Source organism: Orcinus orca, chromosome 3, assembly GCF_937001465.1.
Source record: "Orcinus orca chromosome 3, mOrcOrc1.1, whole genome shotgun sequence".
Classification (NCBI taxonomy): domain Eukaryota; kingdom Metazoa; phylum Chordata; class Mammalia; order Artiodactyla; family Delphinidae; genus Orcinus; species Orcinus orca.
Genome location: NC_064561.1, coordinates 36,535,766 through 36,559,397, shown reverse-complemented (window position 1 = coordinate 36,559,397; position 23,632 = coordinate 36,535,766). Strand labels below are relative to the sequence as shown.

The 23,632-nt window shown below is 37.4% G+C and overlaps 1 protein-coding gene across 3 annotated transcripts in view; it reads left to right on the top strand.

The window, feature by feature from the left end:
- The window catches only part of GABRA1 (gamma-aminobutyric acid type A receptor subunit alpha1), a 60,367-nt gene extending 41,058 nt beyond the window's left edge, over positions 1 to 19,309 (top strand). For all 3 annotated transcript variants that reach the window (XM_033432032.2, XM_004271963.4, XM_033432033.2), the window contains 3 exons: positions 6,137 to 6,289; positions 11,226 to 11,428; positions 16,443 to 19,309. In XM_033432032.2, coding sequence (XP_033287923.1) covers positions 6,137 to 6,289; positions 11,226 to 11,428; positions 16,443 to 16,754 — 668 coding nt within the window. In that variant the 3' untranslated portion in view covers positions 16,755 to 19,309. The remainder of the gene's footprint in view (positions 1 to 6,136; positions 6,290 to 11,225; positions 11,429 to 16,442) is intronic.
- Positions 19,310 to 23,632: the final 4,323 nt, after the last annotated feature.

Below are 23,632 nucleotides of genomic sequence, written 5' to 3'. Positions count from 1 at the left end.
TAGTAATGATGAAGTTAGTACAAGAAAGCTACATGATGACACCTAAGAAGACGTCATTTCTTCTTGAAGTATAAGGGAAGGCAGTTTGAAACTAGACCCCAGCCATGGCCCCCTGACTCATTCTAATATACCACAATATGCTTCCTAAGGAATTCTTTAAGGAAAGCCCACACAAAAATTATAATTGTAATTAAGGGACATGACAATGTGACTTATACAGAAATGCAAAGTTGTTAAATTTGGCATTAGGTATAAGAATAATATCACGGCTATAAAATAAGAAGAATGTAATATAAAATGCTTTTTTTAAAACACAATGATGACTGGAAAGTTGTCATATTTGCCTAAGTCAATAGACAGGTGTGATCAAAGGAAACGTAGGTGAGTTTTGTCTAATAAGAATGTCTCTTCTTGGGCTTCCCTGGTGGCACAGTGGTTGAGAGTACGCCTGCCGATGCAGGGGACACAGGTTCGTGCCCCGGTCCGGGAAGATCCCACATGCCGCAGAGCGGCTGGGCCCGTGAGCCATGGCCATTGAGCCTGCGCGTCCGAAGCCTGTGCTCCGCAATGGGAGAGGCCACAGCAGTGAGAGGCCTGTGTACTGCAAAAAAAAAAAAAAAAAAAAAAAAAAAAGAATGTCTCTTCTTTGTGAATGACTTTTGTTTATCCTTAGAACAGATGACCAGGGAAAATTACAGGATCCTCTTTCCTAGAAACAGTCTTCTCTGGATGAGTTAAGGATGACTCTGCAGGGTTGAAATGAATGAGGAAAGCAACAGTTTTCACTGACCAGGGAGCAATAGTGGTGATCGACATTCACCAAAGGAGCCTCAGGACTTCTATTTTTGCAGCCTAATACATGATCTCCAGAGAAATAATATAACTGTAAGACGTGAAAACAGGTTTGTAGGAGGGAAGATGGAGAGGGAAACTTACATAGTCATCTGGTCAACCTAATCATATTTCAGATGAGGAGATAGGTCCAGAGGGGTTAAGTGGCCTAGAACTATAACCATTGTTTCCTTATTTCTATTTCAGTATTCTCTGAAGCAGATATTAAAATACCAGCCCCTCCCTCAATGACATTTTTTATTCCTCATTCCTTTGAAAAAGGTAGCATCTTAGAAAACATAAAATTTAGAATACTTGAAAGGAAAGTGATAGCTTTACATGGAATAAGTATCCACTACAATTTTGTTAAAGAAGTGAATGGAGCTAGAGAATCCATTTCTATCCTTTCTACCTTTACACTGTAAATCTGCATGTGACTCAGACTTTTTTAGAAGAACTTTCACATCTGTTATTTCATATTATCCTCACAGCATCCCAGGAAACAGTTAAGTAGCACATTATCATTTTTACTGAATAAATGAGAAAACTGAAGTCAAATAAAGTTAAGCAAGGAACTTACTCTAAGTAACCAACATTTAAGAAAGTAAAGGATGGAAGCCAGATCTAAAGAAACCCTCAATGCTGCTTTACAAAATTATATTCCTGCTTCTTTTCTTCTCTCTCTTTAATTTTGTATTGTGATGTATAAGAAATATTGTCACATCTAATTTACAAGCTTCCCTCAGGGTTACATGATGTGAAAGGATATTTGAATTACAATTCTTCTAGACTGTTAAATCAGAGGGAAATAATTTGACATGCTTAGTACATAAGCACTTGATGTCTAGAGATACTCTTTCAATCCAATTTACATGACTTTTTTTTTTCTTTCATTTTTAAATGATTACAATGTGATTCTGATGCCTTTTGCTCTCCTTATTTAAATGTTATTGATGGAAATAATCAATAAATAATATATAATAAGAATAGATAAAAGTGTTATTTGCGCCAATCTGTGGATTATAGCCTGGCAGACACAGATTCCAGAAGTGCTCAAATTGTGCTCCACCAGACTACAACAACGGGGGAGGCTTACAAAGGCAAAAACTGCAAAATTACATAAGCTGTTTGTCAGAAATTATAGATGGAGCTGGCAAGAAGTAAGGATGTTTATTAAGCAAGGGTTGGTTGGGGTCCGAAATGGATGCATAGTTACATGGGGAGAAATTGAGACCATAAGGTTGCAGCTGGCAGCTGCTAGCAGATATTATTTTGAGAATGGCTGGTGGTGTCCTTGAGTCTGGTAGAGTTCGGAAAATTGAAATTCTCAGTGATACAGGAATATATCTGAAACCACATCCACAGTGGCCACCCAGATCCCTTTTGGATGCCTGAACCTCAGTTATTCCATTTAGATTTTTAAATGAATTCTTTTCTTTAATGGTTAAAGTCGATGTACAATACACGCTTGACAGGCCACAAGACAGGCTGTTCCACTTAGCAAAAAGTATCAACCAATTCATGTATAAGCCAGAATGACTTCCCCATGCCTCAACATGTGAAAATTTCTTCCATCAACATTTTGTACCAAAACTTCTTAGATTTTGTTTAATTGAGGAAGGTGACGTCAAAAGATTTGAAGTTTTCCTCTACTTTTTCTAATTTGTTAGTGAGGAAGTGGTTTATAAAACAAATATAATGTCACATGATAGCTCCTCCAAAAAAATAATCTTTGCAGAATCTTCCCAAAATGTCACATTGTGAACAACAAAAGATGATAATGGAATATATATAGACATTCACCTTTCTGGCATTATATGACAGATGGAATTTTTTCTTTGAGCTGATGACATTTTGCAGGCTACAATTGAATGACTGGTTAGGAATGATAATGCGTACTCCTGGGAGGTGAGATGTAACCTGACTATATCTACCCAAGGCTACATTTTAGCAGAGTCCCAGGAAAAAAAATGTGTTTTTTTGCATTTTTCTCAAATTTGAATCACTTGTTTATTTCAGATGACCTTGGAGACATTATCCAAGTTATCTACTGTAAATAGAAAAAAATTAGATAACATTTTATTTACCTTTCAAAAAAGAGATGCTAGTGGATGTTAATTGCAACGAGTATTCTTAAGCCTCATTCATTCCTTTTCACCATAGGTAGGTGCTGAATATTGAGGATATGTAAAGCCATGCTATACTCAAAGAACTCTCTCTCTTCTTAATTAGCTTTCGGTTTGGTGGAGGTGTATAAGTACATAAATAACTAAAATTAAAAGTATATAATATATTGATAAGTGTAAACAGAAGCTGTAAATAAATTTGAAGTTACTTAATATTGATCAGTAAATGGCGGGTGTTATCATTAATAACAATCATGAAAACATAACTGAATGTATCGATGATTTCCTACTATAGAGAGTACAGGGAGCATTTCTTCTACCAATAATTCTACCAATTCTGACTGGAGAAACAAGAAAAGAAATGGAGAAAGCAACTAAAATTTATTTTAAAACTCTTATGTAGAATGATCTTCACTAGAGCCCTTATTCTGTATCCTCCCCACAATATACGTATCACTATTTTATAATGAGGAAACTGAGGATCAGAGAGTTTAAGGCTACACAGCAAGAAAATAGCATATCTGGGTTTTGAACCCAAATTCATTTGCTTCTAAAGCTAATAAAGTGTCCCCATACAGTACATTTCTTCCTCTTCTACTATGGACTGAGCCCAACCCATATATGAACAAAATATTCGGCTATAGAAGAGGTCAAGTAGGGAATTTTGTTGATCAGATTACTGAGATATGAAAATGTGTGGTGAGACATGAGATGTGATACTGAAACACGTGTCAGAGCTAGGATGTGGAGCGTGTTGGGTATTGGTTAGGGAGATTGCTTGTTAGTATGTAACAATGGAGACACTGTTGATTATCACATTGTGGGAAGGGAGAGTGGCTACAAGTGGCATCTAGTGGGCAAGAGGCAAGGTATGTGGCTAAATATCCTACGTTACACAAGACAGCTCCCACAATAAACAATTATCTGTTCTGAAATGTCAGTAGTACTGAGGTTGACAAACCCTGATGTGGATAATGGGAATCCATTAAGGTGTTTTAAGGTATGTACGTATGCTTTAAAACAATCACTCTGACCTCAAATTTAGGGAAAAGTGTAGTTTAGGACATGACTGGAGACCAACAAGACAGTTCATAGATTATGGTAGATTTACATTGTAAATCTGCAAAGGAGATAAGAGCAATGACCATGAGATAAGAGATAGACTGAAAGATACTGCACAGGTGAAATTAAAATTGTGATGATCAACTGATTCCTTTCTCTCTCTTTTGGAAGTCCTACTAACAACCAAGGATTAATTCCAGGTTTTTATCAATAGCCTGAGTGAACAGACAGATGAGAGTGCCATGAATTTAGAAATGGATGCTAAGTGGAAAAGAAGCCCTGCTATACGCTAGTCATTATTTTTTATGGAAAAGTTTAAGTAATATCACTTTTGAACATATTTAGTTGGTGATATCAATGAAAAATCAGTATCTATGAGATGTCTAGTAGATATTCGGAAATACAGTGGTTTTTGAGAGCAATGTCACTTAGAGATGTAGATTCCCGCAGCCATCTGGATAAAAATGACATTAAGAGCAGGGGTGAGAAGGAAAATTCCTTATTAGAGTCAAGAAAAAAAAATAGAGATGATGACAGCTAAAGACAGAACTATACCAGGAACCTCTGCATTTGCTTTGCAGAAAGATGAAGATTAGTGCCCAAGAGACAGGAAGAACTCATAACTCTCTGACTGAAATATCCAGTGAGTTAGCAAAAGAAACTGAAAATGAGAGCTAAAAGGAGAATGTGAGTCTAGAGAGTGCTATCAAGATGGTAGGGGCAGTCAGCATTGCTTAATTTTTAGTGCTACAAAGAAGATGATCAGTGGGTTTGAAGATTGAGATCTTTAAGACTGAGATGTTCAGTTATGGATATTAAGAGATCGTGAGCAGTTTTAACCACATTATAGGGGCTGAAGCTGGATGGCCATGAGCTGAGACATAAATCACAGGTTGAGGAGGGAAAAGTTTGAAGTTGAAGGGAAGGAGGAAGATAGAGAAATGTGAATACCGAAGACAGCAATATTTTCTTAGTAAGGATACACCTATTTTTCTCCTACCCACACACAGATAACTAAGTATATATTCAGAGTGAGTAAAGCTAAAAACTTCTAAGACTTGCAATTAAGAAATAACATCAACTAAAAACAGAAAACACCTCCTACAATTTGGGCTGTGTGTTTATTTCTTTGGGCCTCTAATCAAATCAGACTTTGACATATATAAAGACCATGGAGAGTGCCTAGCTACTCCATTATTTCCCAGACTGGTCTAGGAATTGAGACAAGTTCAAAAGCTAGTGACAAATAGGATTTTTCTGCCCTCACCTTAAAGAATGGGTTGTGTGAATAGGTGGGACCTGAAGAGTTGCATGTTTCGAAACCTTCCCAGGTGATGGTGATGAAGGTGTTCCTCAAAACAAATTTTGAGAGTTCTATCACACTCTTCTCACCTTGATAATCAGGGTAAGCCAAATCCAAGGTCAGAGAGCTACTGAAAGAAAGTGCAAGAGCTGGAATTCAGCTCCCCTGACTTGGACACCAAAGCTCCTCCATTAGACAGCCTGACTCTTTTCTGCAGAGGACAAACTGGTGTCTTCTAATCCACTGGTGTACACCATCAGGATCTAGCACATTGCCTTCAGGGTTATTAAAGCCAATCTGTAAACATATGCTCAGATTTGTCTCTTAAATGTATCAGGTACCGGGATCAGGACATAAGAAAATCGATGAGATCTCTGGCACATCAATCTCAACCTCAGTGCCATTTTGGTGTTTTTTTTTTTTTTAATTTTTATTGGAGTATAGTTGATTTACAATGTTGTGTTAGTTTCAGGTGTACAGCAAAGTGAATCAGTTATACGTATACATATATCCACTCTTTTTTTTTTTTTTAGATTCTTTTCCCATACAGGCCATTACAGAGTATTGAGTAGAGTTCCCTGTGCTGTACAGCAGGTTCTTATTAGTTATCTATTTTATATACAGTAATGTGTTATGGTGTGTTTTTTAAATGTCTCTTTTCTTTCCTGGATAAAAGCTTTTCTCTCCAGGAACCAGATGTCACATGGATAAAGGCTATGTCTAACCTCCAGGTTCTTGCTGCTGATGGAAAAACTCACAGATAATTTATTTTCAAGGTCAAATTGCTCACCTTACTGTCTGTTTTACCCTCCAGGAGAATATGTTGTTATGACCACTCATTTCCACCTGAAAAGAAAGATTGGCTATTTTGTTATTCAAACATACCTGCCATGCATAATGACGGTTATTCTCTCCCAAGTCTCCTTCTGGCTCAACAGAGAGTCTGTACCAGCAAGGACTGTCTTTGGTAAGTGCCAATCAAGATGCACATGCAAGGGTCTGGAGGGCAAGTTGTATCATATCTGTGACATTGCAGATAGAATGAAAAAAGTAATAAGACGTTAAAATCTGAAGTTAAATACAATAGGAATGTTCAAGGAATTACCATTCTCATTATGACATGATTGTAAAAAAATTCATTTTTTAAAATAGCAAGCTGTTTTAGTGCATGTTAATTGATGGGATTAATGAACACGTGATTTGCTATTTTAGGAGAAAAATGGAATGAAGCAGGTATGAAATGCCTGTGATAGATTAAAATACACACATAGAAACATTAATACTTAAATCATACATTTAGAATCATTTAGAATCTAATGATTCTAAAACATTAATACTTAAATCATACATTTAGAATCATGTGTCAGTGTATTTTTTGAGAATCTGAGAAAATATAGTATCAGCAGAACGACTTCCTTACATATATGAAAGCAAGGGGTCCTTATGTAGAAAGAACTCATTGATGACCATGACACCAGTACAGGAATATCTCAGTTTACCCAATGTGTGCACTTCTGAAGAGTTACAAATATTTTTTTCTATGAAAATATTTTAAATGCCTTAGATGCTTTAAGTCAGTCTAATGGAAAAATGTTTAAAGGGTAATAACGTTTTACTAATAGGAAAACTCACTCCCTAATTTATAATTTTAGAAGTTTGTATTTCATATAAAGAGGTATTTCCTGCCTGTGTCATAGTACACTGTCTTAAGTGTACTTTTCAGGCTGATGAAAACAAGATTTCATCACCAAAAACTTACTGATTCATTCATTCATTCACTCATTCAATAACTGACTTTTTCTTTGAAATCTACTATGAGGTCCTACTATGTTCTATGCATGGAATGTAGCTGTTACCTTAACATAAACCATTCTTTTCATGAATGTTAAATTCTGGAGCTTAAAATTTGAATAACAATAAAATCATGCAGAATACTTATTGAATGCTTTTATATCAGGCTTTGGTCTATGAAACAACCCTATATTATCTTATTTAACACTAAAAGAATCCTCTGTAATATTATCCCTGTGGTATAGACAAGAAAGCTAAGGAGCGAGATATTAAGTAACTTGTCCAAGTTCAGAAGCTATGAGGTGAAGAAGTCTGGAGTAAGACCCAGACTCTTAGCTCTAGAGTCTGTGCACTTAATGATGATGAGGTACAACTACCCATGTACTTCCTGCTGCAATGACAAGGCATGGAACGGGGTTGTCGTGGGCAACATAATTTATCTGGAAATTATAACCACATATTTAATTGGTGAAAGGTACAATTTTCAAGGCTCATTCCAAAAATATCAACTAGGCACATGCTATGTTTAAAACCCTTTACTACAAAACAGAAGCCTTCAGGTGCTTACATTCTAAACTGAGGATTATTCTTGTGCAGAGACCCCTGTGGCATCAGTCATCTCAGGAAAAAAAGAAGACTCTGTTACAAGGGCACAGAAAAACATCTTTTCTTCTGAACTTAGCAAGGTGCTTCTGGGGTGGAAACCACAAAATCTTTGCTGTGACATTAGCCTAAGAACAGCTAAATCAAGACCCAGAATGATTTCACCTGCAGAGCAAAAGAGTAGTTCATTTAAAACTCTTTTTTTCCCTTAACACAATTTGTAAATATTAACTAGTGTTTACACCACTTATTAGAACTGAAGATTGAACTCTTGTCAGATGCTCACTTCTATATGTGTATGTAGTTTGAGCCCTTTATTCACTTGAATTTTTTTTAAATGAGAACAAAAGACATATACTTTATGTTTTATGTTTTTTTTTGTAGAATGAGCCCAGCACTGTAGTGAAAATGATTTTTTAAAATGCTCACTTCCCCCGCCTTGGTTCCCAACAAATCCTACCCTTCCTTTCTGGAAATCCTCTAAAGCACTTTGGAATGTTTTATAAGTCAAAAACCTTGTTCTTAACATTTTCAACAGTCTGCTATCTCAGCTGACTCATGCCCTTTTGGTAAACATAACTGCATATCTGTAAACTCAACCCTGGCAAGTGTTTCTGTGTATCAAGTTATATATTTCTAATGTTTTAAGTTCAATAAAATCACAAATACAATTTTCTGAGACCTTCAGCCTTCTAACATTTATTTAGTACACGTCTCTATTCTTTCTAGTCTGTGCTCAGCACATTCCTCTGAGCTGTGGGGAATGCCTGAGAGGGTCATGGGTATTTAAAGAAAAAATACCAGAGGGAAAAAATAAAGCAAAAGTTGTACCTTATAACAGTTTAGTAAATGGCATCCAAAAGGCAACAAAGCTGGAGCCATTTCATGTCTTAAAACATCATCTTCTTAACCTTCCATGCTCTTTCTCATTTGGAGGCTGTGGTCATGTAAATTTGCTGCCAGACAGACCCAAGTTTTAGGTTCAATCTTCAGTCTTCTAAGTGTCAGTTGCCTATAAAATGAGAGTACAATTAAAATAAAATAGTGCCATTTAAAAGATTAAGTGAGAAAAATAAAATAAAATTTGTAAATTGTCGGGCTCAATACTTGAAACTTAATAGATACTCAGCATATTTTTGTTTTTTTCCCTTTCCCTATAGCAGGAATTGTAAGACAACACACACACACACACCTCTCTTTATGTTATTGTTAACTGTTTTTAATTTATGGATACATTGTTTTTAAGAACACCCATTCCCCAATTACTTCTAACAGTTGGTGGCCCACATAAGCCAAAATTCAAATAAAAAATGGAATTCACTTTAGCGGGGATTTATCCAAAAGGACTGAAGTTGATCATAATAAGTTATTAACTTTGGGGCTTCCCTGGTGGCACAGTGGTTAAGAATCCGCCTGCCAATGCAGGGGACACGCGTTCGAGCCCTGGTCCGGGAAGATCCCACATGCCACGGAGCAACTAAGCCCGTGTGCCACAACTACTGAGCCTGTGCTCTAGAGCCCGTAATCTGGAACAAGAGAAGCCACCGCAATGAGAAGCCCATGCACCGTAACGAAGAGTAGCCCCTGCTCACTGCAACTAGAGAAAGCGTGCACACAGCAATGAAGACCCAACACAGCCAAACAATAAAAAAATGTTATTAACTTTGTCCTTAGTAAGTATCAGGCTAAGTGCTAAACACTTTATTACATTATTTTATTTAATACTCACAATAGCCCTCTGAGTTAGACTTAGTAAAATTAATTTATAAGGAAATAATTACAAAACATCCAGAAGCTCAGAACCGTGAGGCAATTTTCCCAACGTCACTCAGCAGTTACACAGCTGGGATTTGAAACTGGGTTGCTCTGTTTTCCAAATACTGACATTTAATTACCTTGCTCTTTGCTCAAGTTAATATTGATATGTAAATCTGGGGGCTATTTTCCCACCAATATTCCTGAAACCATTTGTTGGTTACATAATATAGTTAATGCCCCAGAACTTTCTGCAACACCTCCAATGTTCATAGTAAGTCTATTTCCTACAACTGTGACCATGTATCAAAAATATGAGTTAATAAAAATCTCAGTGTTTCTTCTTAGTCCTATCACTTTCTAATAGAGTTAAAGATCATCTATCTTGAAAATCATGGAAACTAGGGAATACTGTATGGTTTAAAGCAGCTTAGAAAAATTAGCCACCGACCAGCTGTGTAACCCTGCTGATTCTCTAAAATTAATCAAAAGGGTGAATCATAGGTATGAGTTTTAGACACACGGGATGACAATATCTTCTGTGGCAATAATTTACTTATCTTTAAAATGCTTTCACATATTATTATATTTAATCCTCAAATAATCTTGTAAATGTGCAGAACTTTTCCTCTCTTAGAATTTCAACAATGATGTAAACAATCGAGAGAATGAAGTTTAAATCATCACTTTTAAAGTTATGGAGACTGAGGGCCCTAGAAGTTAACTCGCTTACTCAAGGCTATAGAGCTAAGTAGTGAGGAACTAGTTACTGGAAGAGGTTAAGATTTTTTCAACATCATGCAACCTAAGCCACCCCCACTGGGTTCCTGTGATTTTTTTCATACATTTTCAAATGGCTTAAAAGGGAACTTACAGTATTCTAACTAGTTTAGTGCATTACATATAGTAGGTTGATAATATTAATTTGTTAAATGAACATTAATGGATGTCATCATTCACATACCAACACTTATAATAATCTAAGTAAACTAAAAGCAACTGATGTGAAAAATGCTTTGAATGTAGGTGATTTTAATCAGTAGGGATAGATTCACAGAATAGGGAAGATAGGGCAGCATTAGCAGAGAGAGTAAGACTGTGGACATTTGAATCTGATGAATGGGTTCAAATTTGGTTTTGCTACTTCTGAGCTATGTGACCTCAAGCAAGTTACATGCAACTTATTTCAGGAACATCTTCAAAAGAGTATCTATTTGAAGAATCAGGAAAATATAGTATAAAAGCCAAAGAGTTAATAATGTAACAAGATATTATCCTAAAATAATTTAATTATCTATCAATGATGAATTATCAAAAAGTTATTGGTCTCTTGGATTGCATATTCAAAGTACACAGGTAGAATATTAAACAGAGCTGAGGATCCAGGACTACTTATGGATCAAGGACAGTGAAGATACCTGCTTTCTTTTTCCTACAGTTGGGGACAGTGAAGGAATATTATTTCCTTTCCTACCCAGGACACCATGTTCAAGACACCTATTTACGGGAGTTCACTATCTTATTAACAGCTTCTCAATAGCAGAGGAGTTTATCCCTCCAAGAGCTCTCCATCAATACTGCCATACCATGAACTGCAAACTACACTGGGGTTAAATTAAAACTCATCCATCCCAAACCAAAATGGGATGAACTTGAAGACACACTCTGTCTGTGTTTCCCTTTACATAAGTAGGCTGACCTCAGTGATGAAAGTTTGTAGTATGAACCTACAAATTCACTTTCTTTCTTTACAGGAGTAACAACTGTGCTCACCATGACAACTTTGAGTATCAGTGCCAGAAATTCCCTCCCTAAGGTGGCTTATGCAACTGCTATGGATTGGTTTATTGCAGTGTGCTATGCCTTTGTATTCTCAGCTCTAATTGAGTTTGCCACAGTAAACTATTTCACCAAAAGAGGTTATGCATGGGATGGCAAAAGTGTGGTTCCAGAAAAGGTAAATGCTTTAATATTTCCTGTGATATAGCACTATTATGTCTTTTTAAACATATAGGATGGAATGTTTGGACTTGGGGAAATGGATGAAGAATGCAGAGAAAGGGTAAAGAGGATTCTTTGTTTCTTATGTCACAAATGATTAAGTGCTATGAGAATTTTGTTATTGCTAAGCAAAGGTTGTTTCAGTGGATAGATGTTCAGAGTAGAATGAATGAGATAAAGGAGAAACACAAAGGTAAACATCTCTCCTCAAATATGCTTTCCTATGGTCCCCATTGACGTGAGAACTGTTTTAACAAACCTTACATTAGGAGCAATTATGCCATTATAATTTTTGTAACTTGAAAATTATAGTCTTCTGGTTGTTTTCCAAGCCTAATAACTTTGGTCAGAAATGTTATTACTTTAATGGCTCAATTGAATTGAGCTTGCAAAATGCATTATCTCTAATTTTCACTAAAGGGTAGGAAACACATTTTCTTTTTCCAAAATAGAGGTTTGCTTTAAGAATCATAACACACAGAATTCACAGAAAAATTCTTCACTGTAGAAAATTATCAAGTCAAGAATATCACTGTTCTTCTCAATTAGAACCTACTTTAGAGTGAATTTTAAAGCATAGTTGGGAGGGACTTCCCCCATGGTCCGGTGGTTAAGACTCTTCCTCCCAATTCATGTGGTGAGGGTTCCATCCCTGGTCAGGGAACTAAGGTCTTGCATGCTGCAGGATGCAGCCAAAATAAATAAGTAAATAAATAAAGCACAGTTGGGGAGGATATTTCTACTTCTGGGGTTTGAAGGAAAAAATATGTCAAAATGCAAGGGAGCCTTGGGATGGTGGAAAGAAGGGCAAAGTCAGAGACACAGAGATTCTAAGACATCTAGAAGTAATCTAGGAGGAATCACTCTACAGCAAATATAGAATTCTAGTGTCTTGAGTCAGTCCCTAAAAATACAGTTCTGTGGTCAAATACACTTGAATAATTCTGCATACTGTCACCAAGTCACAGTATAGTAAAGAGTCTGAGAGGGTGTATAGTAAGGAAATCCATTTAATGATGTTTTTCCCATAGCTCCACAAATATACTTGAAAAGAGGATCCTTTGTGTTGGAAACATCTACCACATTTAATAGAATCTAAAGCGTTACTGCTTATACGATGTACCACTAATACACGTATACATAAGAAAGAAAATATGCTGCCAAGCAAAAGCTCTTTGAGCTTTACCTTTCAGCCACAGGTGAATCAGTTGAACACCTCAATGATCTTGTACACAAGCAACAGCATAGAAGGTTCTGCATCAGATGCACTATCACAACCAAAATGGGCCAGAACCAGTCCTCAAACTTCACCTTGCCTTGAAACATCCTTGCCCAGTATAAAAAAATCTTTGAATTTTCAAATCAAGGACCTAGGCTCAGGTTCAGTAAAGAGGAGACAAGACAAAAGGGACTGCATTTACCAGTTGGAGAAAGGGGTGAGAGAGTGGAGACAGAGTTTGTGTCCAATACTTACCTTAGCCATTGATGGCCTCCATTTGTCCTAGAACAAAAGGGCAGTCCCAAAGGAAAGAGCACCAAAACTGTAGATGAGTGATCGTAAGACACTACCAATTGTAAGACATAGCCCAAAGTCATAGATGTGGACATTTTAAAAATGCACATCTTAGAATCACTGGCATATTCTATTAAAGTTCTTCAAAATTAATTATATGCAAACATCGGTGATATGCAACTGAAAAATGAAATGCAAGCACTGGGAAAAGTTGCTTTTCTATCTTAATCCTTTCTTTGCATGCTGCAAGAAGCCAATGTCTTTCTGATTGTGGCTCATCAGTATCAGTGGTTAATGACTTGTTAGATGAATTGAACTTGATCTGGAAAGCATAGAATTTGGGTTTAGGGATTGGTGAGCTCATAGTTGAGTTTATATTTCTCTCTTTCTGACCGTATGTTAGTCTTTCAACTGCTGTGTCTCAAATAAAATATTTCAATCTCTATCAATCTACAGTCCGTGTTATTCAGTGTACACATATAGCTATAGATATGGTCATATCTATATATTTTATGTATATATAGATAGATAGATAGATACATATACATAATGCCTATATCTGTCATCCTAATGAGAAAGAGAATATTTTTTATAATTTATCTATGTCTCTGTAAAAATCTTCCCCAGGGCTTTGCCAGTTTGATTAGCTTATAATAAGGAGCATGATCACAGTGTGATCCAGGTCTCATTTTGACATTCAGCGAGAATAAATAACATATTTTTCCTGTGACCAGGTGAGTGTTTTCAGGAGAGGTAAAATTTCAATCTCTGACATGGTATAACTTCAAAAAAAAAAGAAAATCCACATAGGGCATCATGTTTTCAAGCAAGCATGTAGTAGCCTTCTCAAGATCCATCCTCATATGTTTAATTGTTGAAAGAAATACCAACTTTTTTTTTTTTTTTTTTTTTTTTTTTTTTTTTTTGCGGTATGCGGGCCTCTCACTGTTGTGGCCTCTCCCGTTGCGGAATACAGGCTCCAGACGTGCAGGCTCAGTGGCCATGGCTCATGGGCCCAGCCGCTCCGTGGCATGTGGGATCCTACCGGACGGGGGCACGAACCCGCGTCCCCTGCATCGGCAGGCGGACTCCCAACCACTGCGCCACCAGGGAAGCCCCCAACTTCTTAATGAATATGGGGGAGCTCAATATTTTCAGAAATGAAAAAAACTATATTATTTCCTGAGAAACCAACCAGATTTTTCTAAATATCCTTTTCAACATGATGCTGCAAAAAGAAAGAAAGAAATAAAACACTTAAGTTGAGAAAATTTAGTATTAGGGTATTATGATAAATTGGCAGTAGGAGAGACGAAATCTACCAATAATACAAACTCTTCTCCAAGAATTCTTCCTGTGGCAGATTATTCATTTCAGTTTATCTAATAAGGTGTCTGTCACTCAACAAATTTTGTTTAGATTAGAACCCATTGCCTCTCTTCAACATCAGAGTGCATATACATTTTATCTAAAGGACATACATGCTTTTCAATGTATCCTTTAATATTAGATCTGCTATTTTCTAAGCAGTGGACTCAATACAAGTTCAGTCTGGCTGTTTGTGTTGAAATAATTCATATCACTTTTTGACTTGTAGTCATTTGGACCACATTCAGAGAGAATCAATTTTACTCATTTTATTTTTGTACAAATAATTATAGAAATTTCTGTCACTCCTCCTAAAGCTTAAGCAAATCTGCCTTCACTATGAAATGGGTGTATACTTGGACTAAGTGGCCTTACTTTTGATGGTGTAATACTAGGAGAAAAAAAAATCTGGGCGTTTTTTTGGTTTTAAGTCCCAGTGAATGTATGCTTAAGGACTTGGAGAGGAGAAAAGGTAGCAGATAGGTCATGGAGTTGGATAATAAAGAAATTAACCTGTTAAAATTGCACCTTGTGAGTGAGAAATATCAGCTCTTCTAGAAGTAATAGTTTATTCTGATTTGATATTAAAAATACAGATTGTCCAGAGTATATCGAGTCTGGTTGGTCAAGTTTAGCTGCTCATGAACATTCTCTGTGTAGTTTATTCACAATGTCAATAATCAGGCTTCACTCCCTAGGAGTTCTGATTCAAAATGCAAGATTGTGCCCAAGACATTTACACTTAAAAAAATTTTAACTGGTGATTTAGTGTGCACAAAAAAACAAGGTTCACTCTTCTAGACTAGTGCTATCCAGCAGGAATATAAGTGAGCCATAAATGTAAGCCGTATATATAATTAACATATTTCTGGTAGCCTTATTTAAAAAGTACAAACCAGTGAAATTAAGTTTAATAATATACTTTAGCCAATATGTCAAAAATATCCTCTTTACGTATAAATAATTCTAAACATTATTTAGGAGAAATATTGTACTTTTTTTTTTTTTTTTTTTTTTTGCGGTACACGGGCCTCTCACCGCTGCAGCCTCTCCCGCCGCGGAGCACAGGCTCCAGACGCGCAGGCCCAGCGGCCATGGCTCACGGGCCCAGCCGCTCCGCGGCATGTGGGATCCTCCCAGACCGGGGCACGAACCCATGTCCCCTGCATCGGCAGGCGGACTCCCAACCACTGCGCCACCAGGGAAGCCCTGTACTTTTTTTTATTTTTCATACTAAGCCTTCGAAATCCTATGTGTACTTTATACTTCCAGAACATCTCAAATTAGACTAGTCACATTACAAGTGCTCAATAGTCACAAGTTACTGATGGCAACTCTATCAGAGCACATAGCTCTAAACAATGATACACTTTATTTTTGAGAAACAGAAACTCTAAGAAATACCGCACTTGTCAATTACTGCACAGATAACGTTGATAAGCAGCCAACACTGAGCAAGAATTGAATTCAGGATATCCTGACTACCCCTGCTTTGCCATTTGCCCATTGGAAACATGGGGAGAAGGAACAAATAATAATTAGCTCAGCAGTTTTTCACTGCAAAACAAACTACCCCAAAACTTAGTGACCTAAAACAACGACCAAGCATTTTGGGCTGGGAAAAACCTGATGGTATTTCTATTAGTCTGACCTAGGCTCATGCCAAAAAGTCCCTGATACGTGGTCATAGTTGGTCCTGCCCAAAACATCCATAAGATGTTCGGTCCACACCAAAGGACTTTGTTATTTGATCCTGTCCAAAACCATTTGGCATGGACCCGATATGCTCATGGACATTTTGGATAGGACCACATTTCAAGGACTTGGCGTAAACCAAATGTCTTACGGACCAACTGTCTTATGGACATTTTGGACAGGAACAAATGTCCTGCAAGGTCACTTGTCAATCTTATAACTAGACGTTTGTATCTGCGTTTTTCATTTCTCCCCAAAATGCAGTTGTAAATTACGTTCCTTAGATTTTAAATAAAGCACATGTTTGAGTTCTAAAGGTCCCTTTGCTCAGCAACTTATAAACGTGCTTCCCACAGTTTACTAAACAAAATACTTTTACTCTTTCCTTCTACAGCCAAAGAAAATGAAGGATCCTCTCATTAAGAAAAACAACACTTATGCTCCAACAGCAACAAGCTACACACCTAATTTGGCCAGGGGTGACCCCGGCTTAGCCACCATTGCTAAAAGTGCAACCATAGAACCAAAAGAAGTCAAGACGGAAACAAAACCACCAGAACCGAAGAAAACCTTTAACAGTGTAAGCAAAATTGACCGACTGTCAAGAATAGCCTTCCCGCTGTTATTCGGAATCTTTAACTTGGTCTATTGGGCTACATATTTAAACAGAGAGCCTCAGCTAAAAGCCCCTACCCCACATCAATAGGTCCTGTCATTCACATTCTGTTGTTCAGTCCTCTGCGCTGGGAATTGCTTTCTGTTCTCAACGCAGTAATTCCCATCTGCTTTATTGCCTCTATCTTAAAGAATTTGAAGATTTCCTTATTTCCATAATTCATATAAGAACAACAGACCCCTGTCTGGCAGTCCAGAGCAGAGCATACAGCTGAGACAGGATTCTGAAAGAGAGAGCAAGACAGAAAAATCACGACAGAAGGAGACAGAAGGGAAGAGAGAGGAAAGGTGGGGGAAGTAGGTCCAAAGACATGAGGAAAAGTAGAAGAAAAATCAAACTTAATTCTATAACTCTGGGTCATTTGTAGATATATATTTCCAAATATTCTAGAGAAAAAGATACTGTATATGTCAAAAATATTTTTATGTGAAGGTGTTTAAAAGAATAAATTATAAATGTTTAAAGAAGAAGCATTTTAAAAAATCTATGTCTTTATTGCACAAACTACAATGTGCTTCTTACATTTCTGTTTTGTTTTTTAAACCGATGTATAGCTTTAACATTCTGTTTCCAAAGCTAAAGATCCCCACTCTTTCTCGTTTTAAGAAATGCCTAATGCATTATTTTGTTGTTAAACGCTATTTTAAAATTTATGGAAATTGCATTGGCAAATGTGCAGTTCCTCACTGTAGAGCACATTTAATCCAATGGAGACAAATGCTTTAAATAGGCTGCTTTACTATCATCTGAGCTTTTACCACTAGACTCAATGAGGAGTCATTTTAACAGATACACACTCAATAAAACTAAAAAAAGAAATAATAAATTTAAATAGAACAATTTTAAAAGATTTATTTTCCATCCTGTCTATATCCAGATAGCACATGCATCCAATAATCACTGGATTTTCATTCTGAAGATGTTTTTAGAGGGGCAAAAATATTTTGCAAGCTCTAGAATTGTTGAATGTATTATTTTATATAACAGTACATTAAAAGCTTTAGATTGAAATTTATGACTAGTAAACAAATATAGAATATATAAATTATATATGTAAATATACGGCATGAGATTGTAAATTTTTTTACTTTTTTAAAGGTTGTGTTCTTAAAATACTGTGTAGGACTCACCGCTCTTAGCTGTTAGAATGTTGTTAAATGCTATGGAAATACTTTTAGAGCCTGCATTTAAGACCAGAACAGCCTGAAGGAATCAGATGGAAGTTCCAATATATGGGTATAAAATCTACTTATGGAGAGAAAGCTTGTAATTGTCCAGTGTACAGCAGTAAATCAGTTGCTATCTGCTCAAGTCATCCCACATTTCCCTATTTTAAGCTCTTGTAATATAGAAAGAAAATGGAAAAGCACTAGTGGGAGCTAGAAAATCAACTGTATATTATTGCTATCTTTGCTGATACCAACTATTTCAATAAGTGTTGTACCATATGTAGCATTAAATATAAAAATACATGAAAGAATGTACAGGAAATAGCTTTTATTGAGTAATATTACATTTCATTTATACTGTAGCAATATATTTGTAGGCATACTACGTAAGGGCTTTAATGACAAGAGGTCCATTAATACTCCCTATGAAAATTCTAGTCTGTTTCATTACTTCCCAGATGTTTTAGAAATAAATATTTATGCAGAAGGTATTTTTGAAGCCTCCTTTTGTCTGACAGAATTTCAGAGATATTTAAAATTAGTGTCCAGAATCCACAGGTTATGGTCTAACCACATTTAGAATACTATGACATAAACCTGTCATCATAATTACCAAATAAGACAGTTGGGATCCATACCCAAGTTTTGAGCAATGTTTGTCTCAAAAAGCTGCTATCCAATGATGCAGGAAAATACAGTTTGTGTTTTCCTAAACAAACTCTGGTTTTGTTTTTAAATGTGCTTTATTGTTTGATATGGTCCTGCCTAAATTCAATGAGCTAGCCCAATAAAGTGTGAACCAGGATATTTCATCCTTCGGTATCATGTGTAGATATCATGTATAGAAATAAAGTAAAATATGGCTCTAACTTCTGTGTTGCTGTTAATCTTGTTATTTTGGGGCGTTAATCTAATGTGTTTATTAAGAGCATTTTATCTTCCAGACTCCTCATAGCTAACATTTGGTCTGTATTTTGCTCATTAGATGTGAATATTTCTTATTAGTCTGCTTTCTGCTATGCAATGACTGCATTTCTATCATTTCTTAGTTTGTTAGTATATGTGGACAGTATTCTATTGTATAAATTGATTGCACAACTTATCAAAGACAAATGATTCTATGTAGCTTTTCTACAGTGCTTTGCTAAACCATGTAATACTCGTTAAGTCTTCCTTGAAAATAAAGATACACTCTTATAGAGGACAGTTCCTGTAAACTCCCAGGAAAAATTTTTTAAAGATGACACTGAATGTTTATTGCACCTTAGTGCAGTGAAGTGGCAATAAAACCTAACATGAATCGAGATTGTTTATGGCAGATGCATGTATTGCTTTACAGAGTTTAGCAAAAGCTCTTAACTTTATGTCATACTGTATTCTATTATAATAATAAAGCTAACATTATTCAGTAAAAAATGGAATGCTTGACTTTCTTTTCATGTTATCAATATGACCTACCATTGCCTTGTTTTAAAATATTTTCAAGTAGGAGCACCTAAAAGTGCCGAGTGCTAATAAGAATCTAGGCTACTCAGAAGATTTTTGAAGATGTATCAATAGTATGATCCTAAACTATGATTTTAAATGAATCACTTTCAAAAAGAGGAATTGTTAAACACCTGGTATCTGGTGCTGCCAGTAGCACCTCAACGCAAAATTTGTAAAGCATAAATACAAAAGAGTCAACATACTGAAACAATAGTAGTTTGTTCATATCTATTGTTAATACAGTAGATTTGTTTTCTGATCTACTCCCGGGAGACTGGTTTAATTGTTTTAGAGGAAGAGTCTCAGCATTATAGTTTTTAAACCTCCCACAGATCTATTACATTCCTTAATGTTTCTATAAGCACAAAGTTAAAGTACAAAACACTGAGAGGGACCTTCAAGATGGTGGAAGAGTAAGACATGGAGATCACCTTCCTCTCCACAAATACATCAAAAATACATCTACATGTGGAACAACTCCTACAGAACACCTACTGAACGCTGGCAGAAGACCTCAGCCTTCCTAAAAGGCAAGAAACTCCCACATATCTGGATAGGGCAAAAGAAAAAAGGAAAAACAGAGAAAAAAGAATAGGGATGGAACCTGCACCTCTGGGAGGGAGCTGTGAAGGAGGAAAGGTTTCCACACACTAGGAAGCCCCTTCACTGGTGGAGACAGTGGGTGGCAGGGGGGGAAGCTTTAGAGCCACGGAGGAGAGCGCAGCAACAGGGGTGCAGAGGGCAAAGCAGAGAGATTCCGGCACAGAAGATCGCTGCTGACCAGCACTCACCAGCCCAAGAGGCTTCTCTGCTCAACCGCCGGGGTGGGTGGGGGATGGGAGCTGAGGCTCAGGATTGGGAGGTCAGATGCCAGGGAGAGGACTGGAGTTGGCTGCGTGAATACAGCACAACAGCTAGCTGGGAGGGAGTCCGGGAAAAAGTCTGGAACTCCCTAAGAGGCAACAGACCATTGTTTTGGGGTGCGCGAGGAGAGGGGATTCAGAGCACCACCTAAACGAGCTCCAGAGACAGGCATGAGCCGCGGCTATCAGCGTGGATGCCAGAGACGGGCATGAAACACTAAGGCTGCAGCTGCAGCCACCAAGAAGCCTGTGTGCGAGCACAGGTCACTATCCACACCCCCCTTCCAGGGAGCCTGTGCAGCCCGCCACTGCCAGGGTCCCAGGATCCAGGGACAACTTCCCCGGGAGAACGCACGACGCGCCTCAGGCTGGTGCAACGTCATGCCAGCCTCTGCCGCTGCAGGCTCGCCCCACATTCCGTACCCCTCCCTCTCCCCGGCCTGAGTGAGCCGGAGCCCCCTAATCAGCTGCTCCTTGTCTAAGTGACGAACAGACGCCCTCAGGCAACCTAAACGCAGAGGTGGGGCCAAATCCAAAGCTGAACCGCAGGAGCTGTGCAAACAAAGAAGAGAAAGGGAACTCTCTCCCAGCAGTCTCAGGAGCAGCGGATTAAATCTCCACAATCAACTTGATGTACCCTGCACCTGTAGAATACCTGAATAGACTACGAATCATCCCAAATCTGAGGTGGTGGACTTTGGGAGCAACTGTAGACTTGGGGTTTGCTTTCTGCATCTAATTTGTTTCTGGTTTTATGTTTATCTGAGTTGAGAATTTAGAGCTTATTATCATTGGTAGATTCGTTTATTGATTTGGTTGTTCTCTTCCTTTTTAAAATGATTATATATATATATATATATATTTTTCCTTTTTCTCTTTCTGTGAGTATGCACATGTAGGCTTCCTTGTTTGATTTTGTCTGTATGGCTTTGCTTTTACCATTTGTCCTAGGGTTCTGTCTGTCCATTTCTGTTTTTCGGGGTTTTTTTAAAAATAGTTTTTAGCACTTGTTATCATTGGTGGATTTGGTTTTTGGTTTGGTTGCTCTCTTCCTTCATTCTTTGCCTCTTTTCTTTTTATTACTTTTCTATTTTTAACAATTTTTTTATTTTAATAACTTTATTTTATTTTATTTATTTATTTTCTTTCTTTTTTTTCTCCCTTTTGTTCTGAGCCATGAGGCTGACAGGGTCTTGGTGCTCTGGCCAGGTGTCAGGCCTGAGCCTCTGAGGTGGGAGAGCCGAGTTCAGGACATTGGTCCACCAGAGAACTCCCAGCGACATGTAATAACAAATGACAAAAGCTCTCCCAGAGATCTCCATATCAACGCTAAAACCCAGTTCCACTCAACAACCAGCAAGCTACAGTGCTGGACACCCTATGCCAAAAAAACTAGCAAGACAGGAATACAACCTCACCCATTAGCAGAGAGTTTGCCTAAAATCAAAATAAGACCACAGTCACCCCACAACACATTACCAGATGCGATCCTGCCAACAAAAAGACAAGATTCAGCCTTATTCACCAGAACACAGGCCCCAGTCCCCTCCACCATGAAGCCTACACAACCCACTAAACCAAACTTAGCCACTGGAGGCAGAGAGCAAAAACAACAGGAATTATGAACCTGCAGCCTGTGAAAATGAGACCCTAAAACACAGTAAGTTAAGGAAAATGAGAAGACAGAAATACACAGCAGATGAAGGAGCAAGGGAAAAACCCACAAGGCCAAACAAATGAAGAGGAAATAGGCAGTCTACCTGAAAAAGAATTCAGAGTAATGATAGTAAAGGTGATCCAAAATCTTGAAAATACAATGGAGAAAATACAAGAAAAGTTTAACAAGGACCTAGAAGAATTAAAGAGCAAACAAACAATGATGAGCAACACAATAAATAAAATTAAAAGTCCTCTAGAAGGAATCAATAGCAGAAAACTGAGGCAAAAGAACGGATAAGTGACCTGGAAGATAAAATAGTGGAAATAACTACTGCAAGCAGAATAAAGCAAAAAGGATGAAAAGAATTGAGGACAGCCTCAGAGACCTCTAGGGCAACATTAAACACACCAACATTCGAATTCACAGGCTCAGCGGCCATGGCTCACAGGCCTAGCCACTCCGCGGCATGTGGGATCTTCCCAGACTGGGGCATGAACCCGTGTACCCTGCATCGGCAGGCGGACTTTCAACCACTGCGCCACCAGGGAAGCCCCAGCATCATTCTCAATGGTGAAAAACTGAAACCATTTCCACTAAGATCAGGAACAAGACAATGTTGCCCACTCCCACCACTATTATTCAACATAGTTTTGGAAGTTTTAGCCACAACAATCAGAGAAGAAAAAGAAATAAAAGGAATCCAAATTGGCAAAGAAAAAGTAAAACTGTCCCTGTTTGCAGATGAAATGATACTATACATAGAGAATCCTAAAGATGCTACCAGAAAGCTACTAGAGCAAATCAATGAATTTGGTAAAGTAGCAGGATACAAAATTATTGCACAGAAATCTCTTGCATTCTTAAACATTAATGATGAAAAATCTGACAGAGAAATTAAGGAAACACTCCCATTTACCATTGCAACAAAAGAATAAAATACCTAGGAATAGATCTACCTAAGGAGACAAAAGACCTGTATGCAGAAAAATATAAGACACTGATGAAAGAAATTAAAGATGATACAAACAGATGGAGAGATATACCATGTTCTTGGATTGGAAGAATCAACATTGTGAAAATGACTATACTACCCAAGGCAATCTACAGATTCAATACAATCCGTATCAAACTACCAATGGCATTTTTCACAGAACTAGAACAAAACATTTCACAATTTGTATGGAAACACAAAAGACCCCGAATAGCCAAAGCAATCTTGAGAAAGAAAAACGGAGCTGGAGGTATCAGGCCTGGCTTTAGACTATACTACAAAGCTACAGCAATCAAGACAGTATGGTACTGGCACAAAAACAGAAATATAGATCAATGGAACAGGATAGAAAGCCCAGAGATAAACTCACACACATATGGTCACCTTATCTTTGATAAAGGATGCAAGAATATACAATGGAGAGAAGACAGTCACTTCAATATGTGGTGCTGGGAAAACTGGACAGCTACATGTAAAAGAATGAAATTAGAACACTTTCTAACAGCATACACAAAAATACACTCAAAATGGATTAGAAACCTAAGGCCAGACACTATAATACTCTTAGAGGAAAATATAGGCAGAACACTCTATGACATAAATCACCACAAGATCCTTTTTGACCCACCTCCTAGAGAAATGGAAATGAAAACAAAAATAAACAAATGGGACCTAATGAGACTTAAAAGCATTTGCATAGCGAAGGAGACATTAAACAAGAAGAAAAGAAAACCTTC